This window comes from Pantherophis guttatus, chromosome 15, assembly GCF_059756535.1.
Source record: "Pantherophis guttatus breed Tessera chromosome 15, ASM5975653v1, whole genome shotgun sequence".
Classification (NCBI taxonomy): domain Eukaryota; kingdom Metazoa; phylum Chordata; class Lepidosauria; order Squamata; family Colubridae; genus Pantherophis; species Pantherophis guttatus.
In genome coordinates, this window is record NC_142077.1 from 1,756,858 (window position 1) to 1,774,985 (window position 18,128).

At 46.4% G+C, this 18,128-nt stretch overlaps 1 protein-coding gene across 2 annotated transcripts in view; it reads right to left on the bottom strand.

The window, feature by feature from the left end:
• The window catches only part of VPS13D (vacuolar protein sorting 13 homolog D), a 90,791-nt gene that overhangs the window by 10,357 nt on the left and 62,306 nt on the right, over nt 1-18,128 (bottom strand). For both annotated transcript variants that reach the window (XM_087879239.1, XM_087879237.1), the window contains 12 exons: nt 17,277-17,440; nt 16,569-16,677; nt 15,860-16,039; nt 14,638-14,745; nt 14,371-14,520; nt 13,155-13,304; nt 12,262-12,358; nt 11,883-12,031; nt 11,310-11,444; nt 10,550-10,717; nt 3,664-3,796; nt 2,256-2,451 (listed from right to left, as the gene is read on the bottom strand). In XM_087879239.1, coding sequence (XP_087735365.1) covers nt 2,256-2,451; nt 3,664-3,796; nt 10,550-10,717; nt 11,310-11,444; nt 11,883-12,031; nt 12,262-12,358; nt 13,155-13,304; nt 14,371-14,520; nt 14,638-14,745; nt 15,860-16,039; nt 16,569-16,677; nt 17,277-17,440 — 1,739 coding nt within the window. The remainder of the gene's footprint in view (nt 1-2,255; nt 2,452-3,663; nt 3,797-10,549; nt 10,718-11,309; nt 11,445-11,882; nt 12,032-12,261; nt 12,359-13,154; nt 13,305-14,370; nt 14,521-14,637; nt 14,746-15,859; nt 16,040-16,568; nt 16,678-17,276; nt 17,441-18,128) is intronic.

The following is an 18,128-nucleotide window of genomic DNA, read 5'->3' on the forward strand; positions in this document are numbered from 1 at the left end:
AGCTGTAATTAACCTCTCAGCAAATTTATTTCCCAAGCACAATGTCTGCATATTGAACCCCCCAACCCAAGGAGGTTGCTGACTCAGCCTGAGCAGCTAAATTTGGTTTTTAATCCAGGTTTGTAATTGGAGCAGAGAAGTAGCCAGGGGTTTTGTGTTTGCAACTCCGGGTCAGAGGGGAAAAAAAGAGAGAAAATAGAAAATAGTTTGCTCCTTTGGCCAAAAGTTTTGGAAGGACACAGGTCTCCCCACGTCAGATGCAGCCACTAAGTTCAATACAGGAGTCCCAACGAAGTCAAACACCCTCCCCACCCCTGGGGAATAGCTGCCTGGGCTAGTGTTCCTCAACTTTGGCTCCTTTTCAATCAGAATAGAGCTGGAAGGGGCCTTGGAGGTCTTCTAGTCCAACCCCCTGCTCAAATAGGAAACCCCAGACCATCTCTCTCTCTCTCTCATCTCTCTCTCCCATCAATCCATTATCTGTCTGTCTGTCTGTCTATCTATCTATTCATCTCATGCATCTATCATCTATTTATCATCTATCTATCTATCTATCTATCTATCTATCTATCTATCTATCTATCTTTCTCTTTCTTTCTTTCTCCTCCCTCCCTCCCATCTGTCAGTCTACCTCCCCCACTATCTTTCTTCTCTCCCTCCCATCTCTCCCTCCCATCTCTCCCTCCCATCCATCTACTATCTATCTATCTATCTATCTATCTATCTATCTATCTATCTATCTATCTATCTATCTATCTACCATCTATCTATCTATCACTTTTCTCCTCCCTCCCTCCCATCTATCTGTCAGTCTACCCCGCTATCTTTCTCTCACTCCCTCCCTCCCATCCATCCAATATCTATCTATCTATCTATCTATCTATCTATCTATCTATCTATCTATCTATCTATCTATCATCAAAGCAATGCTTGTGGCAATAAGAATAATAATCAGAATAGAGATGGAAGGAACCTTTGAAATCTTCTAGTCCAACCCCCTGCTCAAGCAGGAAACAATAGACCATTTCAATCAATCAATCAATCAGTCAATCAATCAATCAATCAGAATAGAGGTGGAAGAGACCTCGGAGGTCTTCTAGTCGTCCAGTCCCTACTTGAGCAGGGGGTTGGACTAGATGACCTCCAAAGATCCCTTCCAGCTCCAATTCTGATTATTCTTCTTTATTGCCACAAGCATCGCTTTCCCCCCCGCACTGTAGCCTCTTGGCAAATGGCCATGGGCTAAATAAAAAAATAAATAAATAAAATTGCCGTTAGCAAAAATATCAGGATCTCGGGATGAAGAAAAGGCGTCACGGACTGGCCGGAGGAGGGCAGGGGGAGGAAATAATAATAATCCTGCTTTAAGGCTTAATGGTTTAATTAATTTCCCCCATTTTTTTGCAACCTGCTCCAGATTTCCACGTCATCCCGAAAACCACCGGAGTGTCATTAAAACTCTCTGGGTCCAGGAGACTGAAGTGGAGTCACAACTATTCAAAAGGAGGGGGAAAGAAAGTGAGTGAGTGAGAGAGAGAGAGAGAGAGAGAGAAAGAGAGCGAAAGAAAGAAAGTTTCCTTTCATTCTTTCTAAGAGCCTTACATAAGTGACACCAGAATGAGAAATGGATTATTTTGGGCTCAGGAGAGCAAAGGAGTTATTCAGAGTTCAGCCAACACAAGGAAAATACATTTGCGGTATTTCTCTCTCTCTCTCTTTTTTTATTTTCCTTTTGGCTTGCTTTTGCAAGAGGGGAGGAGAAGGGTGGAAGCTTCAAGCAACGGGGAAACTCAGGGCACCTTTGGACTGCTGGGTTCAGAGGAACGGAGTTGGAAGGGGCCTGGGAGGTCATCCAGACCAACCCCTTGGAGACCGAGCTGGAGACCGACTCTATAGCATGGCTGTCCGGTCTTCTTATAAAACCTCCATTTTTTTATCTGAATAATAACTTCATTATTATTATTATTATTATTATTATTTTAATTCTTCCTTGGAGATGGCGTGGGTGCGCTCGCAAAATGGCGGCACGGCGGGCACAGCCACGGCGTCTTACTTCTCAGAAGGCAGAACAGTGGTGTGAATAATAGGGACCTCGGAGGTCTTCTAGTCTAACCCACTAACGGTCGTAACTGTGAAAAAAACATTTTCTCCCCCCAGTTCTGTTGTAACGTCGAATGGTCGCTAAACGAGTTGAGAACTACCTGCATGATGAGGCTGGACGGAAGACGGAAGACGACTCCACCCGTTTCACTCACCTGGGGCCGGTCAGCGTGGCTGTCTCTCGGACGGCTTGGGCAGTCTCCGAGGCAAAGTCCAGGGCTCCGGCCACCGGCTTCGTTAACGTCCCGACTAGTCCTTTCCCAAGGCCGGAGATGAAGCCGCTAACTCCCCCTTCGGTCTTCACCCCTTCTACCGTCGAGGTGATCACGCTGGTTAGTCCGCCAATGATTCCTGTTGGGGAAAAAAACCAAAAAAGAAATATTTATTAAGGGCTTGAACGAGGTCTAAAGTTTTGGGTGCAAAATGGTGCAAAAGGAAGGCAGCATTTATAGAGAAGAGAGTAGAAGAGAAGAGAATGCAGAATGCAGAATAGTATAGAATAATACAGAATATAGAGAATAGAATAGAATATAGAGAATAGAATAGAATAGAATATAGAGAATAGAATAGAATATAGAGAATAGAATAGAATAATCTAGTTAGAATAGAATAGAATAATATAGAACATAGAGAACAGAATAGAATGCAGAATAGTATAGAATATAGAGAATAGAATAGAATATAGAATATAGAGAACAGAATAGAATGCAGAATAGTATAGAATAATACAGAATATAGAGAATAGAATAGAATATAGAGAATAGAATAATATAGAACATAGAGAACAGAATAGAATGCAGAATAGTATAGAATATAGAGAATAGAATAATATATAGAGAATAGAATAGAATATAGAGAATAGAATAGAATATAGAATATAGAGAACAGAATAGAATATAGAATATAGAGAACAGAATAGAATGCAGAATAGTATAGAATATAGAGAACAGAATAATATATAGAGAATAGAATAGAATATAGAGAATAGAATAATAGAGAATATAGAGAACAGAAGAGAATGCAGAATAGTATAGAATAATAGAGAATATAGAGAATAGAATAGAATAATAGAGAATATAGAGAACAGAATAGAATGCAGAATAGTATAGAATATAGAGAATAGAATAATATATAGAGAATAGAATAGAATATAGAATATAGAGAACAGAAGAGAATGCAGAATAGTATAGAATAATAGAGAATATAGAAAATAGAATAGAATATAGAGAATGGAATAGAATAATATAGAGAGAATAGAATAGAATAATAGAGAATATAGAGATCAGAAGAGAATGCAGAATAGTATAGAATAATAGAGAATAGAATAATATAGAGAGAACAGAACAGAACAGAACAGGTGCTTTGGAAAATAGGTTGAAACAAACCCCCCCCCCTTTATCTGTGGCAGCCCCTCAAATATTGGAAGGCTGCTATCATGTCCTCCCCCTCCCCTCCTTCTTTTCATCAAAACTAGAGATACCCAAGGACAGCCTCAAAAGTTTTGCTGCTCCAGAAAAGGTTCACAGGAGGAAAAACCTTACAGCCTTGATAATAACGGATTACCGTGAGCCAGGCCTTGGATGCCGGCCACGAGATGTTCACCGCTGGTCGCTGCGTGGTATCGAATGTATTCCCGCTCCGTCTGATGCCGGTTATCCATTGTCTTTCCCAGACCGTCAGACAAAGTTCCGGTAAACTGTCATGAAGGTTAAAAAAAAAAAAGGAAAAAAAAAAGACAGATATGAATTGTCCAGAACATACTTAACTTACCCTACACGTAGCTATATAGTAACTTCTTAAGTACAGGACAGGTACGCATGTACAGTTAAGGTAAGATATAACCTTCGTTGTCGCTTTTCTGTGTACAGGATGGCAAGTATCAAAATGAAATTCTGATGCCTGCTCTTCAAAGTACATAGATAGATAGAAGGATGGATGGAGATAGATAGATATAGAGATAGATGATTGATATATAGACATCGAAAGATAAATAAAAAGATATAGAAAGAGACATCGAAAGATAAGTAGATTAGATAGAAAGATAGATAGATAGGTGGATGGATGGATGGATAATGGAGATAGATAAGATAGATAGATAGATAGATAGATAGATAGATAGATAGATAGATAGGTGGATGGATGGATGGATGGAGATAGATAGATAGATAGATGGATAGGTGGATGGATGATGGAGATAGATAGATAGATAGATAGATAGATAGATAGATAGATAGATATAGATGGATGGATGGATGGATGGATGATGGAGATAGATAGATAGATAGATAGATAGATAGATAGATAGATAGATAGATAGATAGATGGATAGGTGGATGGATGATGGAGATAGATAGATAGATAGATAGATAGATAGATAGATAGATATAGATGGATGGATGGATGATGGAGATAGATAGATAGATAGATAGATAGATAGGTGGATGGATGGATGGATGATGGAGATAGATAGATAGATCGATAGATAGATAGATAGATAGATAGATAGATAGATGGATGGATGGATGGATTGATTTAGACAGACAGACAGACAGACATTGAGAGAGTCAGACAGATGGATAATCGATAGATAAGTAGAGATAGATACATACACATGTATACATGCATTTTTTCCAATGCTGTTGTAACTTCAAGCGGTCACTAAACAAACAGTCATAAAACGAGGACTTCCTGTAACCTGTTTGAAACTTGCAACCTACTCTCCAGGATATCTTTTTCCAACAGGTCTAAGGATATTCCCTCTTCCTGGCTATATATATATATATATATAACCTACTCTCTGCTCGCTCCAAATACTCTTACCCCCACCCACCCCCAAAACAGATCTGGGGAATCTACTGGCCTCCCAGGATAGGATTAGTGAGAAAAAAGGCCCAGAACTCGGTTTGAAACCTACAAAAATAAAAATAAAGAGACAGGGGCCGGCAGCCGGCCAAAGGAAAGATTGTTGAGCTGCTCCCTTTTGTGAGAGTGCCAAAATTTGGCACTTGGCTGGTGGCAGGAGGCCTGACGCCTTGGCTGAGAAGGTGATTTAGCTTTGGACAACGGGTTTGTGAATGCAGCGTCAATAGCCACGATTCAGGGCTAGCCACGATTCAGGGCTTGCTGCGTCTGATGTTTGAACCTCCCTCAAGCCTCAAGGCAGAGGATCGTTCATCCAGAGCTTTCCAGCCTTCCGGGGTCTTGATGCCTTCAGGGTTTCTGCAAGGTCGCCAAGCCAGGAGAAGACCTTCCGTCGTGCATTTCTCCCCACGGCTTTTGAAGTCGAAAGCTTAACCGGTGTCGTTGTTGTTTTAAACGAATCTGGGTCCACGCAGGATACAAATTTGTATCCTCAATTCGGGTTCTTCGGAAACTCTCCCGAGGAGACCTCCGACGGATGACCTCCTCAAAGAACACAAGGCCATGAAGATCGACGGGTGGGCTTCGTCCAGAAAGGAGCCATGGGGGGGGGGGGGAAACAGCGGGAAACACACACAAAAAAACCACACAAACACAACATCTGTCTCGCTCGAAAGGGGGTGTGTTTCAGTTCTCCAGCACTGGGGTGGGTCGGAGACGGACGAAGGAGAAGACCGTTTAATTTTATTTATCCGATATAGGAGAATGTTGGCAGCTCAGGGTCGGACTGTGGGGTCCTTCGGTGGTCTCTGAGCTGGGTGGTCTTCTTGAAGACGTTTTATGACCCAAACTTGGTAACATCATCAGTGCTAGAAGGGAGGTTGGGTTGCAGAGAAGAGGAGGAGGAAGAGGAGGAAAGGGGGACCTTGGTGCTCTTAGGAGCTTGGTTGTGTTCTTTAAGACATTTCATGACCCAACTAGGGAACATCATCAGTGCTAGGAGGGAGTAGAGTTTGCAGAGAGAGAGAGAGAGAGGAGGAGGAAGAGGAGGAAGAAGGACAGTGGGGTCCTTGGTGCTATCTCAGCTTAGTGGTTTTCTTGTAGACATCTCATGACCCAACTAGGGGACATCATCAGTGCTACAAGGAAGCAGGAGGAGGAGGAGGATTACGACGACGACGACAACTCTAGAGTCCTTGGGGCTCTCTGACCTTGATGGTTTTCTTGCAAACATTTCATGACCCAACTAGGGAACATCATCAGGAGGAGGACGAGGACGAGGAGTGTGGGCTCCTTGTTGCTCATTGAGCTGGTTGCTTTTCCCGCAGACGTCACATCACCCAAACTAGGGAGCATCATCGGGGCTACTCGTGAACGCACTAAACGCACGGTCGTAATCCGAGGAGCACCTGCCCAGCCGAGGACTCCACGGAGTCCCAATGAAATGGGGCAGGGAGAGAGAGAGAGAGAGAGGAGGGGGGGGCCTGGGCTCTTTGTCCCCCCTCCCCTACAGAGGCCTGACGGGAAGGAGCTGCCCCCGAGGAGGAGCTCCGGTGAAGCTCCCCAGCGGGTGCCTGCGGGCATCCGTGTTGTGTTACAGGCCTGAATGCGAGAGATCCCGGCAGGAGCCGCCGGCTGTTTTCCCTGTGCACACGCACACGCACACACACACACACACACAAACACAAGGCCGTCGAAAGTCCACGGAGTGAACTTGAAATGACCCCAGCCGAAGAATTGCAGGCGGGTTCAACGCTGGGGCAAGTTAAGACTTTATTAAGCCAGGACGGATCATTTTTTGGGGGGTGGGTGGGGAAGCAAAGCCAGCTGGGCTGGCTAGGGTCTCCGGCTTGAGCAGGGGGTCGGACTAGAAGACCTCCAAGGTCCCTTCCAGCTCTTTTCTGATTGATTGATTGAAAAGGTTTAGGGCAGTGATGGCTAACCTTTTTTGCCATCGCGTGCCGAAAGCAAGGGTCGCGCGGTGGGGAGGGTGTGTGTGTCGCGTGTACCCACACCCATAATTCCATGCGCTCCGCCCCCTGCACATGTGCACACGAACCACCCCGCTCTCCCATTTTTGGCACACAATGGCCCGGTGGGCCCAGTAGGTCCATTTTGTGCCCTCTCCAGGCTCCAGAGGTTTTCTAGGCGCCTGGGGAGGGCAAAAACAGCCTTCCCCACCTCCCTGCAGATACTCCGGAAGCCGGAAACAGCCCTTTTGCCGACTTCCGGTGGGTCCAGAAGGCCCAAAAATCAGCTGGCCAGCGCACACATGCGCGCCAAAGCTTAACTCGCGTGCTTACTGATAGGGCTCCACGTGCCATCTGTGGCACGCGTGTCATAGGTTTGCCATCACAAGTGTAGGGTCTCCTGCTTGCACAAGGGGTCGGACTAGAAGACCTCCAAGGTCCCTTCCAACTCTATACTGATTGATTGATTGATTGGTTGACTGATTGAAATGGTTTACGACCTCCTGCTTGGGCAGACTAGAAGACCTCCAAGGCCCCGTCCAATTCTTGTTATGCCGTGATGACGCTGATCCTGATTTATCCATTCAGGGGCGTCCCACTCTTGGACCAGGTCTCCCCACATCTTCCGATCCGAGTCGAGTTTTTTTTTCTTCTCCGCTCTGGCTGGGGTCAGCTTTGATGGCGTCCAGCCAACCAACCGTCTTCTTCAACGGCTTTCCTTGGTTTCCTTTCAACGCCGACTCTTCCCAGCATAATTGCATTTTCCGGGTGAATTTTTCCCCGTGTGACGTGGTGGCCCGAATAAATCGGCTCTAAAAAAAAAAAACTGGCAGAAATCGTCTTCGTTTTAAGCTTTGCAGAGAGGCTTTGCAGGCAGACCCTTCGGAACCGGTGGCCGCCTTGTGCCTTATCCCTCACTCTGCATTTGTATTTGTGTGTGTGTGTGTGTGTTGTGTGTCCCTGCTGAAAAGGTGGCTTTGGGGAAAGGGGGTCAAGGAAGAGCTGCCAAAGTTTTGCCCTTTTTGAAGGCTTGTTTGTCGTACAGGGCACAGAACATCCAGGCCAGAGGCAAAAAAAAATATAAAATAAATAAATAAAATAAAATGTTTTCCTTTCTGCCGAGGGTTCAAAGTCAGCACTGATGGGGAGATTTACGACGGGGAGAAAGGCAACACCAGGACGACTCTTCACCTACACACACACACACACACACACACAGAGCAGCAACACGTGGCAACGTTACACAACCTACCCTCCTCCTGCGTCAAGCGCGGGGCTCATAACAAACCGGAGCTTTGGAGCCGCTGGTGGCGATTGGAAGCGCAACACTACCCCCTCGCCTCCAGAAGTTGTGACTGCTCCAATACTGGAGGCTTTTTTAGAAGAAGGGATTTGGATAAGCGTTGGGCTGGAATGGTGGAGGGGGTCCTGCCTGAGAGGGAGGGGGGGGTTGGACTAGAAGACCCCCCAAGGTCCCTTCCAACTCTGTTATTCTCTCCTCTTCTCTCGTCTCTCTCGTCTTATTTTCTCCTTTTCTCTTGTCTTCTCTGGCCCTCTTTTTCTTTCTGTCTCCTTCCTTCCTCTCTACCCTCTTTTTTCTTTCTTTCTTTCTTTCTCTTCTTCCTCTTTCTTTTTCCTATCCTTCCTCTTTTTCTTTCTGTCTCCTTCCTTCCTCTCTACCTTCTTTTTTCTTTCTTTCCTTCTTTCTTTCTTTTTCTTTCTTTCTTTCTCTCTTCTTCCTCTTTCTTTTTCCTCTCCTTCCTATTTTTCTTTCTGTCTCCTTCCTTCCTCTCTACCCTTCTTTCTTCTTCCTCTTTTTCTTTCTTTCTTTTCTTTCCTTCTCTTCTCCTTCCTTTTTTTCTTTCTCTCCTGCCTTCCTTCCTCTCTACCCTCTTTTTTCTCTTTCTTTCTTTCTTTCTTTCTTTCTTTCTTTCTTTCTTTCTTTCTTTTTCTTTCTTTCTTTCTCTTCTTCCTCTTTCTTTTTCCTATCCTTCCTCTTTTTCTTTCTGTCTCCTTGCTTCCTCTCTACCTTCTTCTTTCTTTCTTTCTTTTTCTTTCTTTCTTTCTTTCTCTCTTCTTCCTCTTTCTTTTTCCTCTCCTTCCTCTTTTTCTTTCTGTCTCCTTCCTTCCTCTCTACCCTTCTTTCTTTCTTTCTTTCTTCCTCTTTTTCTTTCTTTCTTTTCTTTCCTTCTCTTCTCCTTCCTTTTTTTCTTTCTCTCCTGCCTTCCTTCCTCTCTGTCCCTTTCCTTCTTTTCTCTTCTCTTCTCTTCCTCTCCTCTTCTTTTCTTCCTGAAAGCCAGCAGCCTGCAGGGCAGAGGGAACGGATACTCCCTCCCAGACCTATATTTAGGATCAAAGTCCTTTCCTAGCGCACACACACACACACAGACGGTCTCCAGGGATCAAACTGCAGTGAACTTTCTCGATCTGGGTTCTCCGTGCCAACTTCAATCCTCGGCTCGGGGCGTTTGAAAGAAGCCATTCCCCCACTGCACGCTTCCAAGAGACATGGAAAAACCATTACGGGGACCATCAAGCGGGGAAAAAAAAAATCTATATAATGGCGAAACCAGACAAGGCCCATAAAGAAGGATTATCATCATTTTTTTTTGGCAGGCTTTAAAAAAAAAAAGGGGGGGGTTTATTAAAGTTCAGCTTCGGAGCCCAAAGGCCCACCTGGTTTGAAGAAGAAGGGGAAGGGGCTTTATTTCTCCTGAGGTCTACCTTGGATTGCCGTCCCCCCTGCCTCAAAACATAAGGCAGACAAGGATGAAAGGAAGTCTGGATTTTTTTTTTTTTTTTGAATCGAGCGGAAGGATCTGGGAAGCAGAGAAGGGTCATTAATCATCCCTTCCTTGTCGACAGCATCCACGGAGAAGCTGCAGCCGTGGTCAACTGGTCAAGCTCAAACTTCCTTGCAGGGAGAAGAGCAATATTTTAACAGAATGACGGAGTCGGAAGGGGCCTGGGAGGTCTTCTAGTCCAACCCCCTGCTCAGGCAGGAGACCCTGGACCATTTCAGACAAATGGCTGTCTAGTCTCTTCTTGAAAGCCTCCAAGGATGGAGCCTCCTCAACTTCTGGTTCCTTCTTTCCTTCCCTCCTTCCCTGCTTCTTCCTTCCTTCCCTTCCTTCCCTCCCTCCCTCCTTCTTCCTTCCCTTGCTCCCTCCCTCCTTCCTTCCTTCCTTCTTTCAGATAAATGGCGGTCCAGTCTCTTCTTGAAAATCTCTAGGGATGGAGCCTCCACAACGTCTGGTGACAAGTCCGTCCTTCCTTCCTTCCTTCCTTCCTTCCTTCCTTCCTTCCTTCCTTCCTTCCTTCCTTCCTTCTTTCTCCCTCCCTCCCTCCTTCCCTCCCTCCCTTCCTTCCTTCCTTCCATTGTTCTAACTGCCAGGAAAGTTTTCTTTAATTCCAGGTTGCTTCTCTCCTATTATTTCGTCCTGCCTTGGTGCTTTGGAGACTAAGTGTTAAGGGTGACATCACAGCAGTTCATACATGGACCCCCCCCCCACCTCCTCTCTTCGACAGCCCTTCGAATGCCGGAAGGCTGCTATCATGTCACCCCTAGTAACCTTCTCTTCGGACGCTCATTAAATGAAGTGTGTCAGAACCGGGCCTACCTTCGCCGCGGAGTTCGACACGCCGTGGGCCACGTTCCGTATCAGGCCGCCGACGTTGCCGTATTTTATCAGCCCGGTGACTCCTTCGGAAACGTCGTTTAGGAGGCCCATCGGGTTACCCAGGAAGTCGACGGAGCTCAGGATCCTGGCCGCTTGGCTGAGCAGCTCCTGGAAAAACACGAGGAGGGCGTCACAAGGCGGAGCTCGCCGGCACAACCCACAAACGCTGCCCCAGGGGAAGGAGAGTAAAAAGAAACGGGGGACTTTTCCTGACGGAAGAGAAAGCTCTTAGCGTGGTGGCCTGGTTCAGAGAAATCACTTTGAGAGGGTAGGATACAGATAGGACCACGATGGATGGATGGATGGATGGATAGATGGAAGGAAGTAAGGAAGGAAGGGTGGATGGATGGATGGATGGATGGAGATGGATAGATGGAAGGATAGATGGAAGGAAGGAAGGGTGGATGGGTGGATGGATAGATGGAAGGATGGATGGATGAATGGAAGGATGGATAGATGGGTGGATGGATAGACGGATAGGTGGATGAAAGGATGGATGGACTGAAGGAAGGAAGGATGGATGGATGGGTGGAGATGGATGGATGGATGGATAGATAGATGGATGGATGGGTGGACATGGATGTATAGATGGATGGATGTATAGGTGGATGTATCGATGGATGAATGGATGTTTACAGGACTGGAAAGCAAAGCAGATCCGAACCTACCCCCCCCAAAAAGAACCCCGGGAGTTACTTACTTCTTGAAAGTGCTTGAGAATGTCGTTGACGATGAAGCTCTTGGTCTCGTAGGGGTGAACCCGGGTGTAGGGATCCAGATCGATGACGGCGTCTTCGAAACGGACCAGAGGGAACCCCAGGGTGCTCTTCAGTGCCTGAGCCAGAATAATAACAATAAAAAAAGTGACTGGAGGAAAAAGTGACGGAAGGAAGGAAGGAAGATGAAATGAGAGGAAGGAGGGGACAGAGGGAGGAAGGAATAGCAATAACATTTAGACTTATAAACTAGCCCCCCCCCGCCCCCCCGGTCCCCCAAACAATCTGGGTCCTCGTTTTATCGACCTCGGAAGGCCGGAAGGCCGAGTAGACCTGGAGCCTGCTGAGAATCGTTATTGCAAACAGAGGGCTGAGAAAATATCTACAGCTCTCTCCCATCCTGGATATAATCTGTTTCAAGTTCTTCCCTCGACAGACGACAGATTATAAAATCTGGTATAAAATGATTCCCAAGAGCTTATTAAGCAGGACATAATTTTAATTAACACACATACACGCACACACAAATCGCACCTTGTTTAAGACAAAAGCCTTACCTTAAGATCCAGGGGGAGCTTGCTAGACGTAAAAACGCTGAGTTTGATTTGCGGTATGCTAATTTTGAGGTTTTCAAAATAGTACCTCTTCCGGGCAAGCTCTTGTCCGACGGGCTTTTCGTGAAGGTTTTCGTCGTAATTTTCTACCTCTGCGTTTCGACAAGAAGGAAGGAAGGAAATGTAGATGCCGTCATTCAGCGGCAACGGAGCCCAACGTTTCTGTTGCTAAGTGAGACATTCGTTAAGTGAGTTTTCTCTCCCCCCCCCAATTTTACAACCTTCCTTGCCAAGTCAGTTGCCAAGCATCTGAATTTTGGCAGCGGTCGTAAGCGTGTTTTCAGGAGGCGTTGGATTTTTACCGCTGATGGGAAAGACATACCCGATTCTGACTGGTTGCAGCCAAAGAAACTGAGAAGCTTCAGAAGGAGTTTCTCTTCAATTTGAACCGTGAATCTGCTCGCCGTGACCATCAGGTGCTGGAACAGAAGAGGACAATTTCAGCCTACCGGACGCTCAGGCGGGGGGGTTAGGGGAGAAAAAAGAGGCGAAGGAAAGGACACCAAGAGGTAATCCTGGACCGTGAGGTGGGACGCAAAGAAACGCGATCGCAATGATAACAAGGTCACAAACAGCTAAATCACTAAGAGAGTTTTAACGTGCGAGAACCTCGCAGGTCTGGAATTCAAGCGCTCTGAATTGCAGCCTCTTGGGAGTCAGGGCCCCAGTGGCCTTAGAAGGAAGACATCAAACAAGGGCTGTTCTCCCAATAAAATCAGAATTATTAGTAAATCATTATTAAATGTTTATTAAAAATTAGAATGCACCGAAGACAAATTCCTTGTGCCAATAAAGAATTCTATTCTATTCTATTCTATTCTATTCTATTCTATTCTATTCTATTCTATTCTACTCTACTCTACTCTACTCTACTCTACTCTACTCTACTCTACTCTACTCTACTCTACTCTATTCTGGGGGCCTTGGTGCTCTCTGTTTCCTCACAGACTTTTCATGACCCAACTAAGTAACGTTATCAGTGCTAGAAGAGAGGGGGATGATGATGATTGTGGGGTCCTTGCTGCTCTCTGAACTTGGATGTTTTCTAGGTAATATCATCAGTGCTAGAAGGGAGAGGAGGAGGAGGAGGAGGAGGAGGAAGAGGAGGAGAAGGAAAAGGATTGTAGGGTCCTTGGTGCTCTCTGAGCTTGGTTGTGTTGTCGCAAACGTTTCATGACCCAGCTAAGTAACGTCATCCGTGCTAGAAGGGATTACCTTGTAGATGTCACTTAAAGGACTTTTACTGGGGAATTTCATAGCGTTCAGCTGCACAGCTGGGCCCGTTTCGGCAGCTTCATTTTCGCCCAGCTTGGGGGTGAGGAAAAGCATGAAGGGCTGAGTGGTGCGGAGAAGCTGGTTGTCTACCTAGGAAGAACAGGAGAGGGGAAACAGACAGTCAGAGGTTTGCAAACTCGAGGCAATAAACAGCTCTGTTATTAAAACAGATAAATGTCTGTCCAGAGGTTTTTTGTTTTTTTTTTTTTAAAAGCACAATATTGGAAAGATGAAGAAACACCGCAAGACGAAGAGATCGTTAAGAAGATGCTAGGCTGTGCAGAAATGGATAGACTCACGTTGAAAATCGAACAGAAAGAAGACACAGAATGTTATCAAACGTGGAACTTATTTTACCAGTGGTTGGGGAAAAAAAGGAGTGGAGAGTAAGATTGGAATCTGTATGGTTAAGCGAATTAAATACCCAGAAAAACACGATGTTTAGTAAGCGACTGAGAAATGCAATAAATAGAAAATCAATAAAATTGATTCTTAAAAAATAAATAAAATAAAAAAACCTCTGGTGTTGGGAGCACCCACGACTTCTGGAGGCAAGTGATTCTTTTGGATAATTGTTTTAACTGCCAGGAAATCCCATCTTAGTTTATTTATTTTATTTTATTTATTTTATTATTCAAATTTCTATGCCGCCCACTCTCCGAGGACTCTGGGCGGCTTACACCAAAGACAGTATACTAAATAGCATATTGCCCCCAATAATCTGGGTCCTCATTTTACCCAACTCGGGAGGATGGAAGTCTGAGTCAACCTTGAGCCGGTGAGATTTGATCCGCTGATCTGCTGAACTAGCAGTCAGCTGAAGTAGCTGCAGTACTGCACTCTAACCTCTGCGCCACCTCGGTTCCCTTCCTAGTTCTAGGTGCTCTTTGATGAGTTTCCATCTGTTGTTTCTCGTCCTGCCTTCAGGTGCTTTGGAGAATAGGTGGACCCCCTCTTCTTTGGGGCAGTCCCTCAAATACTGGAATTCTGCTATCATGTCCCCCCTGGTCCTTCTCTTTGTTAAGACTAGACGTACGTAGCTCCCTTAATCGTTCGTTTTGCCTCCTGTCCCTAATCCTCTCTCTTGCTCTTCTCTGCACCCCATCCTTGAATTGGTCCCAAGGTGAGGCTGGTTTTTTCCTGCCGTTTCAGTTACCTGCATATCCTGCACACTCAGTTCCAGCACCTGACTGGCTGACAGCTGGGTGAAATGAACCGTGATGCCCATGAAAGTCGCAAAGATGAGTTCTTCGGGGGCCTTGTTCACCAAAGACAAACCGATCCCTCCTTCTAATTTCAGCTGGACCTGCGAAGAGGGACGAAACACACACACACACACAGGTAAAGTTATTGTTGTTGTCCTTCGGGTGGGAAGGAATGGCAACCTACGTTCTCTGCAAAAAACAAAACAAAAAAAACTCACTTCCAACTCTTGTTCCAGGTCTGGGTTTTTCAACTTCCACAGGTCTTGATCCAGCTCCTCCCCTTCGTACGAGAGACGCTCGTTCCTGCGCTGGTTGAAATCGGTGATCTAATAAGGGAGGCAGAGTTAGGATGGGCAAAATTGACTACGTAAGGGGTGTGGGGGAAGAGAAATACGACGATGCGTTATTTCCATAGAATATTCTAAGATCAGTATGTGGAGGAAAGGACTAGATAACTTAATTAAAAAAAAAATTAAAATATTTAAATATTTTTTTAAAAAATTAAAATTAAAATCCTTAAGAATAAGGATTCTTTTCAGGCTGAGCTTCTAGGATTCTGGGATTCTGAGCTTCTAGGAAGTCCACGATTGTCGAGGGTTGTGTGTACACAGCATGGGCCTTTTGTGGTCCGTGGGTTTCAAGCGATGGGATTACAAGAGAATCTCTCTCTTGTATCTTGGGAGGGGAATATTGAGGATAAACAAGCATTTGGGGGTGGAGGTGGGGGGGGGAAATTACTCCGTTTGAGGCTCTCTGAGCTTGGTTCGTTTCTTGCAGAGGTTTCATTACCCAAACTAGGTAACAGCATCGGTGCTAGAAGGGAGAGGCAGTCCTTCTTCTCCTCCTTTTTCCTTCTTCCTCTCTTCATTCCTTTTCCCTTCTCATCCTCCTCCTTCTCCACTTTGCAAACCCCTGTCTGTTCTAGCACTGCTATTACCTAGTTAGGTAAGGAAATGTCTGCAAGAAAACAACTAAACTCAGAGAATATCAAGGACCCCGCACTCTTCCTTCTCTTTCCTTCTTCCTTCCTTCTTTCCTTTCCCTTCTCCTCTTCCTCCTCAAACCCCACTCTATTCTATCACCGATAGTATTACCTAGTTGGGTAATGAAATGTCTACAAAGATCCCCAAGCTCAGAGAGCACCAAAGACCCCACAGTCCTCCTCTTTCTCCTCCTCTTTCTTTTTCCTTCCTTCTTCCCGTTCCCTTCTCCTCTTCCTCCTCGACCCCACTCCCTTCTAACACTGATGACATTCCCTAGTTGGGTCATGAAAAGTCTGCAAGAAAACCACCAGGCTCGGAGAGCACCAAAGAGCACCCAGAGCTACAAATATTCTCCTTCTATGGTTCGCTCTCTTCCTTCTTAACGGTTACAATTGCTTATTCCCAGGTTTGGTTCAGATCCAGTTAAAAAAAATAAAAATAAAAGCACAACCGTTACCTGGAGAACTCTGGTGGGACCATCCGGAAGAACCTGGACCGCCAGGGCTCCAGAACCAGGCCGCATCTTCTGATTGATGAACTGCTGCTCCGAAGGGACTGGACTCAACTCTTCGAGGGACGTGTCGGGTCCGAGAACTACTTCCGCCCCATCACGAAGCCCAGCTCTGCCTCCTTTGGCCTAAGAAGGACAAGACAAGAGGACCAGAGGAAGAAGATGAAAGGGGAAACCCACCCAATACCCCCCTGGATAGATGCAGAATAACAGAGGGACCCTTAACAACCGTGTGACTCGCTTAGCAAGCGAGCGAGCAAGCAAGGTTGACTCAGCCTTCCATCCTTCCGAGGTAGGTAAAATGAGGACCCGGATTGCGGGGGCAATAAGCTGACTTTGTATTAAAAAAAAAGAACACCACTTAGGGGGGGGCTGAAAGCCCTACTAAGCAGGTATATACAAAAATATGAAGGCTATTGCTTAACGCGTTGTAAGCCGCCCTGAGTCTCCGGAGAAGGGCGGCATATAAATCGAACCAATAAATAAATAAATAAATAAATAAATAAGCCGTGGCGAGAAAGGTCCTGAAATGAGACAAAGCTCACTTATTGCCGAGTGACGGCTGTTAAGTGAGTCTGGCTTGTCAGAAGGTCGCAAAAGGGCAACCAAACGTGTGTGTGTGGTGGTGGGGGGGAGAGGAAAACCCCCTGCCTACCTGCACTGCGAGTCCATGCATGCCGCACAGCAGCTTCCCATCCCGGAAGCTCCAGGTTTGGGTCGTGCTTCTCCGACGGTCTGGTTTCCTCAGCATCAGGGGCTCGTATCTAGCGCAGCAGCCAACAACGTCCATCGGTCAGGAGAGAGCCGGACGGGACCTTGGAGGTCTTCTAGTCCAACCCCCTCCTCAAGCAGGAGACCCTAGGCCATATCAATCCACCCACCCACCCATCCATCCATCAGAATAAAGATGGAAGGGACCTTGGAGGTCTTCTAGTCCAACCCCGATTGAGCAGGAGACCCTAGGCCATTTCAATCAATCAATCAATCAATCAATCAATCAATCAATCAATCAATCAGAATAGAGCTGGAAGGGACCTTGGAGGTCTTCTAGTCCAACCCTGATTGAGCAGGAGACCCTAGGCCATTTCAATCAATCAATCAATCAATCAGTCAGTCAGTCAGTCAGTCAATCAATCAATCAATCAATCAGAATAGAGTTGGAAGCAACCTTGGAGGTCTTCAATCAATCGCATATATCAATCAATCAATTGCATATAAATTGCAATAACATAAAAATAAATAAAATCAATCAACCAATCAGAGTAGAGCCGGAAGGGACCTTGGAGGTCTTCTAGTCTGGCCCTCTGCTCAAGCAGGAGACCCTAGGGTCTGGTTCTAACCGAGCGTCTTGAGCTCCGCCCACCTGTTGTCCGTCACAGCGGCCAACCCAGCGATGTCCAGAATCATGGAGGACTCGGCCGAGCGAGGCGGGGAGGGTTTATTGGGATGGCGGGGGACGGCCGAGCCTTCGTGGCATAGCATGCCTGTCCCGGTCATTCTCCACAGCTGAGAGCGTTTCCCGGGTTCCTGCAAGGGAACAAAAGGGGGCAATGAAGCCGAGAGGCTGCTGTGGCATGGTTTCCCCCCCCCCACCTTCGAAGGCAGGGCCTCCACCCCCTTTTTCTTCCCAGGGCTTCCAAGTAGCAGTGAAGAGGAGGGAGGGAGGGAGGGAGGGAGGGAGGGAGGGAGGGAAGGAAGGAAGGAAGGGAGGGAGGGAGGGGAAGGGGAAGAGGGAGGGAGGAAGGGAAGGAGGAAGGAACAAATGGGGAGGGAGGAAAAGGGGAGGGAGGAAACTGAGAAGGAGGAGGAAGGAAAGAAGGAAGGAATGGGGAGAAAGAAAGAGGGAGGGAGGGAGGGAGGGAGGGAAGGAAGGAAGGAAGGGCTGTGGGGGTCCTCGATGCTCTCTGATCTTGGCTTTTTTCTTGCAGAAGTTTCATGACCCAACTAAGTGACATCATAAGTGTTAGAAGGAAGTGGGGTTTGTGGAGAGGAGGGAGGGAGGGAGGGAGGGAGGGAAGGAAGGAAGGAAGGAAGGAAGGAAGGAAGGAAAGGAGGGAGGGGAAGGGGAAGAGAGAGGGAGGAAGGGAAGGAGGAAGGAACAAATGGGGAGGGAGGAAAAAGGGAGGGAAGAAACTGAGAAGGAGGAGGAAGGAAAGAAGGAAGGAATGGGGAGAAAGAAAGAGGGAGGGAGGGAGGGAAGGAAGGGCTGTGGCAG